Source organism: Pipistrellus hanaki (assembly GCF_964339955.1).
Source record: "Pipistrellus hanaki genome assembly, chromosome: 3".
Classification (NCBI taxonomy): Eukaryota; Metazoa; Chordata; class Mammalia; order Chiroptera; family Vespertilionidae; genus Pipistrellus; species Pipistrellus hanaki.
The window spans coordinates 27,518,142-27,531,927 of record NC_140505.1 but is presented as its reverse complement, the minus strand read 5'-3'; the positions used below and the strand labels follow the sequence as shown (position 1 = coordinate 27,531,927).

Below are 13,786 nucleotides of genomic sequence, written 5' to 3'. Positions count from 1 at the left end.
CGCACTTAAAGAGAGCATTCAGAGGAAGATCGTCAGCTCATGCAACTCGGGCACAAAAGGATCCTTGACACACAAAAAATGAAGACCCCTTGGTTTCTGGGTCTTTGGAACACAGATTAAAGGCATGATGCTTACACACATGTATTTGTATGAGCTTAATGTCCTTTTCCAATTAACAACTGTTTTCTGCCAAATGGACAAGGTCCAGCCCAGTCATTCTGACCCAGGCCAGAAGACACTGCCTCGTTAGGGGGCAGGCTGGTGGTTTTGCCTGTGGGCTGCTGACTTCTGTCTTCCTGTGCCTGCGCCGGAGAGAACCACTTGTTCAGGAAGACACCCACGTCCTGGGAGAAGGGCCCAGCATGGACCTACACCTGCCAGCTGTCCTCTCCTTCGCCCCGAGCCAGGGCTCTCTGCCTCTCCCAAAAAGCCCGAGTGCATCCTCAAACTACCTGATGGTGGAGGAGGGATGGAGGGACCAGGCCGGGGCAGGTTGTTTTGCAGGAGCTGGAGGGTGGCGCTCTGCCCTGCAGGATCCTGAAGGTGAAAGTGAATGGCCAGTTTACAGCCACCAGGCCCTCCATCCCGGCTGCTGGGAGGGGCCCGCCTGCTGACAAGCAGCACGTCCTGTGGAATCCGTCACACGCACATCAAAATTCCTTCCTTTGGCTACATCACAGGCCAGCCCTAAGCCTGGTCATCTCATTATACGTTCCGTGTCAAATTTCACTGCAGGCCAGCAGACAGAAACCAAACGGTCTTCACCCATCTCCTGGTGGACCCCCTCGGGGAGAGGATGATCAAGTGAAATGCCGCCCCCGTCATCACCAGGGGGCTGGGATTTCCTCTCAGGCCCTGATCTGAGGCAGAGCGACCCAGGCACCCTGAGGTTTCCGACCGCTCATAGCGTTATCCGCACCCACCCACTGGATCTCACAGAGAGATCGAGGGAGGGAACGTGGCATTCTAGTTACCCCGGGAGGAATTTTCCAAGTCGGTGACATAGCTCCCTGAGGACAAAAAGGCCACTGTGCTCACGCCTATGCCTAAAATGGCTTTCCTTTCCAGATAAAAATGTCTGATTTGCCTTGAGAAATACTAAAGGAGTAAGTAATGATAAAACCCAAAGAGAAACCACAATAACTACTGGCAAAGGAAGCAGGAACCGGAGTCCTATAAGCTGGCCGGAAAAGAGAGTAAGTAAAAGTTGCTGTTGAAATCACACCACCTGTAGCCCACCCACTCACCGGGACAGGAGAAACGGAGGCACCGGAAGGGGCCCACAGATGATGCCGGTGATGCCCGGAGCCAGGACGGTCCCAGGTACCAGGGAGTCTGTGGCCGAGCTACCCACTAAAGAGCCCAACTCCAGAGATGGACGACCTGCCTTCCAATCCCCACTGTGTGGCCTTAGGCAAGTCACGAACTCTCTGTGCCTCCGTTTCTCCTCGCCAGGGGGTGGTTGTGAAACCAGAACTCATGTAGACAGGTCAAGTGCCTAGAACTGTGCCTAGCAGGGGTTATGCCTTATACACGTTTATTTAAATCGCGCATCAGATTTCGTCCAAACCTACGGAGAAACTCTGCCATCCCTGGACCACCGTGGCGACGTGTGTCCTCATCGGCACATTTACAAACTGTCTCCTAGGACCTGTTGGTCACTTTACAGCTGACCGAACTCCTGCCGCTTCCTTATTTTTACAAGGCTTACTTCCCAAGGATGCCCTTCTCCCCGATTTCGGGGGCACTTGATCGCGTGGCCGCCGTACACGGTGCCAGGAGAACGGGGAAACGGGCCAGGCCAGCGCAGGCCCAGCAAGACAGAAGTCGGCAGCCGCACTAACCCCAATCAGCTGCTGGACAAGTGAGCACAAAGTATCTATCCGCTCGCCTTCTCTGCTATTCTGTCCCCGCCCTCTGGACAAAGGACAACCAGCTTTTCACCCTGAGCATCATAGCATTTTTGTTGAAAGGATTTTAAATAACTGAATGGGTGGTACAGCCATCAGAAAGCATGTTACAACACCAGCTGCATGTTCTAAACATGGAGGGAGTACTTTTTTAAAATACTGATGCCTTGTTCCCCTCACCCCCACCCCAGAGCACATAAATCAGGGTCTGACAAGAGCGTGGGTACCAGAATCATTTTAAAATATATATATATATATTTTATTTACTTTTTACAGAGAGGAAGGGAGAGGGCTAGAGAGCTAGAAACATCGATGAGAGAGAATAATCTATCAGCTGCCTCCTGCACACACACACACACACACACACACACACACACACACCACTGGGGAGGTGCCCGCAACCAAGGTACATGCCCTTGACCAGAATCAAACCTGGGACCTTTCAGTCCACAGGCCAACGCTCTATCCACTGAGCCAAACCGGTTCCGGAATCATTTTTAAATCTCCCCGGTGACTAGTGTGCGCAGCCAGAGGTGACGACCACCACCTTGCACAGTGAAAGTGGGAGATAAAAAGGCAGCTTTGCGATGGGAGCATCAGAATGCTTATTTCGATCCAATAGAAAAGTAAGGTCTACCAGGAAAGGTAACTGCAACCTCTGCAAGAAGGAGGAACACCCTGCCCGCTCGGAATGCCCGCTGGACCCTGTGCCCACAGGAGGGAAGAAGAAAACTCAGGTCCACAGACGCAAAGCCGGGAACAAACAGAAACGCCAGGGCACACACAGCAGCGGGACCACCAGCATGCAGGGAATTTTTAATTCCCTTCAGGGAGTTTTTAAAAATAACCCAAGATCCTTTCCCAATGCTCTCAACTGCCAACCACAACATTATAAATACTACCTTCAAGATTGCTTCAGTTTGATTTTGTACAGTTTGATGACCGTTGGCTAAAGTTCATGGGCAAGGTCTAGAACATTCCATTCGCCTGGATGTATGCTACTGAACCTGGTTAGAGAAAGGCGCAGGGAAACCACTACCTCCAGAAGTGTTCACAAGGAACAGATGTTTAAAGCTTTTCTGAGCAATAAGAAAAAAAAGTGAGTCTTCAGGATGACTGAAGGAGTTGCTGCCTGGGGCCGGTCCAGGGCAGGTGCAAACTCGGCCAGAACATGAAAACGGAGGAGGCAGTGGGGCCAGGGCACTTCATCTGAGAACCTACTGTTCACCAGAGGAGCAGGTAAACCAGCGGTGTGTCTGCCACCACCCTGATACCTGTGTGTGACCGTTAATTTATGGGTTGACTCGACCAGGCCATGGCGCCCAATTGTGTGGTCCAACTGGCCCAGACGTTGCCATGGAGATATTTTCTAGACGGGATTAACGTCTGCAATCAACTGACTTTAAGGAGAGCAGATTACCCTCTGTGATGTGGGTGGGCCCCATCCAAACGGATGAAGACTTTAAGAAGAGAGAGAAGATTTCCTGGAGAAAAAGGAATTCTGCCCGCAGGCCACAACCTGAGCCATAAAAGATCACACCTGAATTCCAGCCTGCTGCCTCCAGACCTCAGACTTGCCAGCGCCCACAATCATGTAAGCCAACCTCACCCCCACCCCCTTTCCTGACAAACACATTTGGAGCTGCTCACTGGTTTCTCTGGAAATGTCCCTTTGGGAGCATGGCTGCTGCACAAGCCAGACCCTCCAGAGCAGGGGTCTTCAAACTACGGCCCGCGGGCCACATGCAGCCCCCAGGGGAGTCTGATCCTGCCCGCCAGGTTTTTTGGGCAGTGAGCGCAGCCGAGGTGTTACAGTAGGAATTAGTAGTTCATATAGTCCGGCCCGCCAGCTCTCTGAGGGACCGTGATCTGGCCCCCACTTTAAAAAGTTTGAGGACCCCTGCTCCAGAGGGTGGGACTGTCTCGGCAGCCCGTCTTCCCTCTGGCTTCTCCACCTCCAGACCTCCACGGAGGCACCGATTCCCTCCAGAAAGAGAAAATGCCCTGCAGCCCCTCCCCACAGCCGCCTGGGGCACAGTCGCCCACCACATACCCTGTGGGCATTCCGCGGTGCCGCACGCTGGGCCCCTTCCCGGACCCTGTGCCTCTCAGCCAAACTGGCCGCCAGCTCCCTGGGAACAAGGGGAAGTGACCAGGAAGGGGCTTTTCAGCAACCGCAAGTACCACTTTGACCCCAACTGGTTACTTCTTCATAAAGGACCCCTTGTCTGCCCTCACTAGCCTGCCAGTTCTCTTTCAAAGTGAAGAGCCAATAATTAAAATTTTATACCATGTAATTCTGGGCACCTCCTAGCTGGCTTCAAAATAAAGTGTGAACTCCACAAAAGTACACAGGTCATCTCCTGCTGGGTTCTCGGCAGCTAAACGGTAACCACAGGAATGATGATTTCTGAAACAGGTATCTAGGGACATCTTTTGGTGGGGTGCGGTGGGGTGAGTACCGTACAGGGAGATGGGGAATGGGACAAGGAATACATTTGGATTTTTTTCTTGGGTTTCAAGTTACCTCCCTTTTTCTCTATCTTTTATTCTTTTTTGTTCTATAAAAAATAAATTTAATTTAAAGAGGAAAAAGAGCCAAAACCGGTTTGGCTCAATGGATGGAGCGTCGGCCTGTGGACTGAAGGGTCCCAGGTTCAATTCTGGTCAAGGGCATGTGCCTTGGTTGCAGGCACATCCCCAGTAGGGGGTGTGCAAGAGGCAGCTAATCGATGATTCTCTCTCATCGATGTTTCTAACTCTCTATTCTTCTCTCTTCCTCTCTGTAAAAAAATCAATAAAAAATATTTTTAAAATATAAATAAATAAAATAAAGAGGAAAAAGAGTCTTTCACTGCAGATTTAAATTATGTAACAGGAAAAAAAAAAGGGGGGGGGGTGGGAGGGGAGGATTCTAAAGTCTCCTATCATCTGCAGTGGGTTGAGCGGTGTAGCCCCAAAGATGCATCCTGGTCCCCATCCCCAGAAACTGTAAATGATGTAAATGAGTCCTTATTTGGAAATAGGGCTGTTGCAGGAGTAATCAAGTTAAGATGAGGTCACTGGAGTACAACCTAGTCCAATGTAACTGGTGTCCTTATAGTAAGAAGAGGGACACAGAGGCAGACACACACAAGGGATGACAATATGAGGACAGAGGCAGAGACGGGAGTGACGTCTCGACACATGGGGAACAGGAGCAACCAGCAGATGCTCAGAGAAGAGCCTGGAACAGATTTCCTTCAAGAGCTTCAGAGAGAGGAGCCTGGCCCGCTGACACCGTGACTCAGACTCCTTCCTGCAGAGCAATGTCTGCTGTGTGAGCCCCCAGTGTGGGGACTGCCTTATGACTGCCCCAGGAGACTCGGACTCCACGAAGGCATGAACTGGGCTGCAAGCCGATGCCTCCTCACTCACCGATACCAACAGCCGTGAATCGAACAAAAACAATGCCCATGCGCAGGGGCCGTCCTGCCTGGAGAAACTCCTGCTTCTTTCCCCTCGCCACCTCCTCTTCCCGCTTCCAGCGGAAGAAAAAGCTAGGTACTTATGAACCTCTGTGACCCACCCTGGAGAAGGTGATAAGGATGGCTCAGATGACAGTGAACTTCAATGAAGATCAAGTGTCACATGCCATCTCCTGAGCCACAGTCAGCAAATCTGCTGACTCCCCGAAAGCAAGTCATAAATTACTACGCTCAGTTCACATGGACAGAAATGCCTAAGCCTGCTTCACTGGCTCTAGTTCAACCTGGTGCCTATAAACAATGACCTTCAGCCCTGGCCGGTGTGGCCCAGTTGGTTAGAGCATCATCCCATTCACTGAAGGGGATTCCTGGTCAGGGCAAATACCCAGGTTGCAGGTTTGATAACTCAGTCAGATGCATGCAAGTGACAACAGATCACTTTCTTTCTTTTCTCCTTCTCTCTCTCCCTCCTTCCCTCCCTCCCTCCTTTCCTTCCTCTCTCTTTCACTCTCTCTCTCTAGTCAATAAAAACATATTCTCCAATGACCTTCACCCTCTAATTTACACAAGAAGAAACAAATCATCCAAGTCCAGTTCCTTCTCTTTCTTGAGAAACACCAGATGGAAGAGGTAGTAACCACTGAAAAGATATCAAAGAGGAACTAATGGAGTATCCAGCCAAAGAAAGCAGTAGACTGGCTGCATCTCGAGAGGGGGAGCTGTCACAGAGCTCCTGTGGAAAGCACAGGTGTCCGTGACGGAGGTAACCTCAGCGTGGCCAGCCGAGTTCCCTCGGGGGAAGGGGCTCCATCCTCATCAAGAGACAGGTGCTGATTTGAGATGTAGGCCGTTCTGGCTCTTAAAGTGACAGTAATTATTCTAATACAATAGCTAAGACCTTTACAGCTCTTGCTACTTCCAGGCATTGCACAAGCCTTTACACGGTCAATCACTTAATTCCCACCCACCTGGACAGGCTGCTGTGGCATTTTCACCCCAGGCCTGATGAAAATGCTGACAGAGGGACACGGGCTGGCCAGGGACACACAGGCATCGAGGGCTGAGGCAGCACCTGAACCCGGAGCCCAGGGTCCAGAGTCCCTGCTCCACTGGGAAGCTTCGAGTCCTACCCTAAGACAGGCTGGGATGGGAGGGGCCGGGCTCCAAAAAAGCCTGGGGAAAAAAAACAATGGGATGATGTCTGTATGCCTCTGTTATCAGAAAGTAAGCAAACCCGCCAAAACCGGTTTGGCTCAGTGGTAGAGCGTCGGTCTGCAGACTGAAGGGTCCCGGGTTCGATTCCGGTCAAGGGCATGTACATTGGTTGGGGGAACATCCCCGATGGGGGGTGTGCAGGAGGCAGCTGGTCGATGTTTCTCTCTCATTGACGTTTCTAGCTCTCTCTCTTTCTCCCTTCCTCTCTGTAAAAAAATCAATAAAATATATTTTTTTTAAAAAGAAAGAAAGAAAGAAAGAAAGAAAGAAAGAAAGAAAGAAAGAAAGAAAGAAAGAAAGAAAGAAAGAAAGAAAGAAAGAAAACCCAAAAAGGCAAGATACACCAAAGACAAAAAGCATGTGTCCTCCGGATAGAACCTGCTCTCACCAGGACAGCTGTCTCCGCCCAGCAAGGCAGGTGGTGTGGGCAGAGCTGCATGAATTGCTCATTGTCCTCACATCCACAGCCTTATCTTGGCCTCACCAGCCTGGGGTGGGAATCACCCATCTCCCGGCAGAAGACCCTGAGACCAGCCTCCTCCCACTGCCCTGGCTAGGGAGCGCCCCAATGGGGCACGTGTCACCGCCGCACGGGGAAAAACCTCACACAACTCGGAGCCAACAGCCGTCAGCCAGCCGGATAGTAAAGAGTAGGCGTTTAAAAGGAAAAGCATCCCGGTCTACAATATGAATGAATGTTTTGGGTTTTCTTTCTCTGCCAGAGGAAGGCTTGAAATCTCAACACCTATTAGTGAATTATAGCCACAAAGGAGGCGATTAGATAACATTTTAAAGATAAGCTAATAATTAAAATCCAATAATCCGACTTAGTTGCTTACCTGTATAGTTCCTTTGATGTTGCTCTCCATAGTCTGTGGCCATGAAAGGGAATTAAAAAACACAGCTGTACTTCTTGACATCGAGGAGGAGGACTCTTAGTTTAGGAAGCCCACAGCTCACACGAGTAATAAAATGAAAAACAGCATTGAGGGACGTAACTGCAGGGTTAGGAGGCAACTATTTCACTGCAGGCATCCAAACCCAAACTCGTAAAATGAGCCATTTTTCCTTTTACAAATAAGAGAATCCACTCCCAAAACAATTGCTAACTCATAGAATAGCAACATCTAAAGGAGAGAACAATTGTGTCAGAAAAACAGATTTCTTTTCACATTTAAGGACATATACAATGATTTTTTTTATTTTTTTTTTACCTAGAGCAGCCTGTGTCATTTCTATTATTTGATAATCTGAAAATTAAACTAAAACCATGCATGTCACAGAAATCACTCAAAAAAATTAACTGCATATAAATTAATCCCTTACCTGCGACTCACTGATTGGGCTTTCTGAAATTATTATTACTAAGGTTATAGAATGGTAACTGGAGTTTAATCCTTAAATCTCTTCACTCTTTTCAGTCATGAATTTACTAAGAATAATTCAATAACAAGTAACTGAAAGACATGTTCTTTAACACTCTATAATTAAGAAAAAGAGGCAAATCCAAAGAAAGTACAGTTATATAACAGATTTACCTTTAAAAACAAAAACTCTCACATATCAGGATATTTAATCCAGTCTCCGTGACCTTCAACAGATACACTGCTGTCCTCTGATAATTAATGTTTAGAATGAGACTACCAAAGAAAAATTCAATTAATTGCTAAATTCTCTATTTATTAAAACAGGAAACTAAAACCATTTCAGATTTTTCAAAGCAAGCTTGAACTTGTTTTAAGCTCAAGACTGAACTGCAAATACCATATTAAAAAAAAAAAACGCTTTAAATCTATTAAGGGTTTCTCGAAATATTACATTACCTAGAATAGCCTCTTACCTGAAGTACTCCACTCACTAAGTACACCAGTTATTTCTAACAGCTTTGCTATACAGAATAGTTCTTTTCTTCTCCATAATATAGTCTTCCAAGAAACACACATCAGAGAATAAATGTTTTCCTATTAATTATATCACAAGGGCAGTATATTAAACCCTTTCTGAACAATCCTAAGGAAACAAATGATTTTACAGATGTTTACTATGCCTAGTCCTCTCTTGCTTAACAGATTGGATGTGTCCTAATAAAACTCTGTGAAAAGTACATTATCCTTTGACAGCCCTTATAAAAGCAGGAATGCCTTCTGGGATGACAGGGGACACCTGGTATGAATGTCAAAGGGACTACAGAGCAGGCCTGACAAGCTCAGTGACCAACAGTAACCCCATAAAGGGCCTGATCATAAATTCCTAAGGCAGGTAATGATGGGTAGTCAAATCCCAGGCCTGTAGCTTCCTTAGCAAAGGTCAATCTCCATCATGATCCACCCTATCCATTATCTTTATGCATCTAGGATAATATACCTTTGGAATGTCAGGAGCGATTTTCTCCTCCACACCCCTCAGAGGCACCACCACTGACACCAGAGCACAAGACCACAACGCTCATTGCTGTTGTGTTTCCAAGATCCCATGTCTATTTACAGCAAATGCTAACTATCCTGTGCCCACCAAAGGAAAAGAATATGCGTCCCACCATTTTGTTTACCCAACACTAGGTATTCCCCCGCTTTTTCTCCCGTCTACTTAAGCTACCACCATGAGTGTCATTTCTCCTTGGGATGCAAATGCGTAAAGAGAACTGCAAAACTGTCATTCCCCAGAGCAGTTTCTTAACCCAGTGGTCTGCAAACTGTGTCACTCAAGCCACATGTGGCTCGCAAGCTGCGGTTTGCCGCTCTGTTGACTAATTAGTTTGCCGACCACTGTCGTAACCCATTGAGACCTTGCTACTGGTTGTATAACTAGCTTACCTGCACGCAGTACTTGCCTTCCTGTTCTCCTGCCACGTTCCCTAGCTTGTAGTGCATTCTTTCAATCTGAAAATCAAGTCTTCAGATTTGGCTCAAATAAACTTTTATAACATTTTTCTATAGGACTGAAATTTGATCAACACTGGGACTATTAGATATAATTTTATTAATTTAACAGTTCAAAAACCCTTTTAAATCAATCATATTGAAGTATTTTGTTAGAGCTTAGTTGATCATCCTATATAATAAAGAGGTAAAATGCAAATTGATCATCACTCCAACACATAAGATGACCACCCCGTGTGATCAAAGATGGCTGCCACAAGATAGCCAGCAGGGGAGGGCAGTTGTGGACAATCAGGCCAGCAGGGGAGGGCAGTTGTGGACAATCAGGCCAGCAGGGGAGGGCAGTTGTGGACAATCAGGCCAGCAGGAGAGGGCAGTTGGGTGCAACCAGGCCTACAGGGGAAGGCATTTGGGGGCAACCAGGCCTGCAAGGGAGGGCAGTTAGAGGTGACCAGGCCTGCAGGGAGGGCAGTTAGGGTAAGGTGACCAGACATCCCCCAAATTTTTAACAATTTGTCCCATGTCCCGCAGCGTTTTAAAAAAGTCCCAATTTTTTGAAAGAATGCATGACAAGCTAGGGAACACGGTGGGAGAACAGGAAGGCAAGTACTGTCTGCTAGTAAGCTAGTTAAACAAGTGATGTCATTACAAATCAGTTATTCAGATAATTTAGGTAAGTAATTTATTTATTTATTTCATAAATACATAAATTCTCTTGAATTTAGCAGACAGTACTCATTATTTATATTTTATAATGGCGGCAAAAAGTCTAGCACCGGCCTTGAAAGTGACACTTACAACTTACGTTACAATTAAGTGTTGAGACTTTGAAAGCCATTTTATGTGTGAAATATAATTTAACAGATTCTTGTAAAAAATTTCATGACCTTTTAAACAATGACAGCAATCTACTGAAAAAAAAAAATCACTCAAATGAGAAATATGCCAAAGAATAAAATAATACTATACATAATTTTTATTTATTACATTTGTAAATTGTACTTATGTGAAATTTTTTAAAAAATATATTACAATACTATTTTTGCATTCTATGAAAATTTTTGTTGCTCCATATAGACCAAATTTTTAATCAAGAACACCTCCCAACCCCCCAGTCAATGGTGTCCTGCTTTACCAATGTTAAAATCTGGTCACCTTAAGTTAGGGGCAACCAGGCAAGCAGGGAAGCAATTAGGTGTCGATCAGGCTGGCAGGGGAGTGGTTAGGGGGTGATCAGGCTGGCAGGCAGAAGTGGTTAGGGGCAATCAGGAAGGCAGGCAGGTGAGAGGTTGGGAGCCAGCAGTCCTGGATTGTGAGAGGGATATCCCAGATTGGAGAGGGTGCAGGCTGGGCTGAGGGACACACACACCACCACCTCCCCATGCACAAATTTCGTGCACTGGGCTTCTAATATTTAAATATATGGTGTACATGAAAGTAGAAATTTAAAATAATTATGAATAGTCAAATTCATAGAGACAGAAAACAGAATGGCACTTACTAGGGGCTAGAGGAAGGGGGAAATGGGGTTAGTGGTTAATGGGTACTGAACTTCAGTTGGAAAGAAGAAAAATTTTGGAGATGATCATGGTGATGTTTGCATAAATGTGCATATACTTAATGCCACCAACTTGCGAGACAGGCGGACCTGCATTACCGCCATTTGTCCAACAACCAGATCTGAAATATCATGGCTGGCATGTACACATAAGGAACTATCTGGCATTGAAATTGGGACGCAAAAGAACTGTTGGCCCAGAAAGGAACTCACTACAGACTGATTCATTTGCCTCTCAGCATAACTATTATGGCTTGTTGCAGTTTAGGTTCTTACAAGGATATTTCTTGGATCACATGATCTCACACATCTAGAGGAAATAATGAACAACACAAACAGACCCAGAGAAAGAGAACCAGCGATCAGACTCAAACCTCAGAGGGAAAATAAGGGGGGATGGGGGTAAGGGGAAGAGATCAACCAAAGGACTTGTGTGCATATATATGGGCCTAGCCAGTGGCCATGGACAACAGGGTGGGAGGGGGGGATGGGGGAGCATATCTAGGGAGGGTTTTGGGATGGGAATGGGGGAATAAGGACAATTATGTAAGATTATAATCAATTTAAAAAAATGAATGAAATTGTAAAATGTACTTTCTGTGTATTTCACCACAATGTTTAAAATTCCATATGTGTGAGAGAGAGAGAACTGCATGTAAAAATAGTATCTACCATGAACAGCAGAAAACTCAGGCCTGATCACTACCCTGCTCCTCTACCCCACATTGCAGTAAGCTCAAAGCTACCTCTCATCTACCTAAACTCTGTGCATGAATCACCTGGTGATCTGGTTGAAATGCACATTCTGATTCAGAGGTCTGGGTGGGGTGGGTTCCGTTGCTGCTGCCCGCAGACTTCACTTTTGGACCAAAGGCTGAAAGCCTGGAGCAGTCGGGGACAGCTCTCATCAATTCAAGATGAACACAGCATTAGCACACCTGACTCTGCACCTCACACCTGAGTTTGCCATTTTGGCACTTCACCTCTCTACCCCTTCTTCCTGGTATTCTGTCTGGTAATAGCCATCAAGTAGCTGCAGGTTGCTCAACCAAGGGAAGCGGAAAGGCTTTGGAAACCTCCACTCTTGAGCTGCTGGGACCTGTGGCCACACAGTAACTAACTGGAGTTAATCAGATTGGAAATTAATTAGGTTTGGAATGTGGCCTTGGCCGCTACTAAAGAAAAGATGTGCAGTGAAAGGGAACAAGGTCAACCAGCTTTGAAGAGCAGGAACAAAGTCCTCAAACAGCACAGAAAATGTTTATAAAAAGCCCAGGCACAACACAGATGCACACTGCTACCTCACAAAGCGCAGGGACAGGAGGGTCACACACCATTCTTACCTACGCACAACGCAAGATCCGCACGGAAGAGCGCCAGTTCTGACATAAACTTAGAAAATATTGAAAACATCCTCCACTCGCCCTAGCTGGTTTGGCTCATTGGATAGAGTGTCAGCCTGTGGACTGAAGGGTCCCAGGTTCGATTCCGGTCAAGGGCACGTGCCCGAGTTGTGGGCTTGATCCCCAGTTGGGGACATGCAGGAGGAAGCCGATCAGTAATTCTCTCTCATCATTGATGTTTCTTCCTCTTCCTTCCTCTCTGATCAATAAAAATATATTATAAAAAAAAAAAAAAAAAAAAAAAATTCTCCACTCATTCTGACTTCGTTTCTTAGGACAAACTACCAGTTAGAAAGGAAACATGGCTTCCTCGGGTCTTGGTTATGGATGTGGGTGTCCCTGAGCCTCCCTATGCCTCTGTGTCCTCACCACTTTTATTGAGTCAACTAAACCTGCTTCCTGTAACCAAGTCTGCTACAGACCCTTCTAGGAACTCCATCGGAGTTAATACTGAGATTTCAGTTCATTCTGCTGGGCAGAATGGCAAGCTATATGTGCACACACACAAGCACACACGTATACTCATAAGCATGAGCACGTGCGCGCACACACACACACACTTTCATTCTCCCCACTGTTAGTGTGCACATTTTACAGATCTTTAGAGAGGCCCAGTATACTCATGCAGCTGCTCAAGGACACACACACACACACACACACACACACACACACACACCCTGCCCTAGACTAAGCAGCTCATGTCACTCTCAGTCGTATGAGCAGCCTACATTTGGAACTGCTGAACAATAGGGTTTAATGGCACTGCAGGGCCTCTAAATTCTACTAGCACAAGGACAAAACTTAGTCAAGTACTTTTAAAAGCAATTCCACCTGACACATGTTAAAAGGCAATTTTTAAGAAAAGGTAAAATCACAATGCTCAAATAGATATGAAAATAAATACACTTTAAAGATATTATTTAGTCCAGCTGGAGTGGCTCAGTGGTTGAGCATCAGCCCAGGAACCAAGAGGTCATGGTTCGATTCCTGGCGTAGAGCACCTGCCGGGGTTTCGGGGTTGATCCCCAGTAGGGGGCATGCAGGAGGCAGCCAACTGATGATTCTCATCACTGATGTTTCTCTCTCTCTCTCTCTCTCTCTCTCCCTTTCCCTCTCGAGTCACATAACATACTGGATTAGCTGCTCTGTATACATGAGAATGCACATCTCAGACATGAAAACGGGTATCAAGTGCACATAATTCTACGTGGTAAAGCGATGGCGGAACAGACATCTTAATACATTAATCTTGTTAGTTATGAGACAGCTCCAAAGTTGGAACTATTTTTAACTTACCACTTTTGGGCACAGCAATGTTTTTTTCAGGCCATAGACACACTGTGCACTAAACAGA

General features: G+C 46.5%; 1 protein-coding gene across 2 annotated transcripts in view; it reads right to left on the bottom strand.

The window, feature by feature from the left end:
• RAB20 (RAB20, member RAS oncogene family) overlaps positions 1 to 13,786 on the bottom strand; it is a 35,404-nt gene that overhangs the window by 9,022 nt on the left and 12,596 nt on the right. The window contains exon 1 of one of the 2 annotated variants that reach the window (XM_084879927.1): positions 7,432 to 9,508. The exons of the other annotated variant lie outside the window; for it this stretch is intronic. Coding sequence (XP_084736053.1) covers positions 7,432 to 7,474 — 43 coding nt within the window. The 5' untranslated portion in view covers positions 7,475 to 9,508. Of the gene's footprint in view, positions 1 to 7,431; positions 9,509 to 13,786 lie in introns of those variants that run through there. 2 annotated transcript variants of the gene reach the window in all.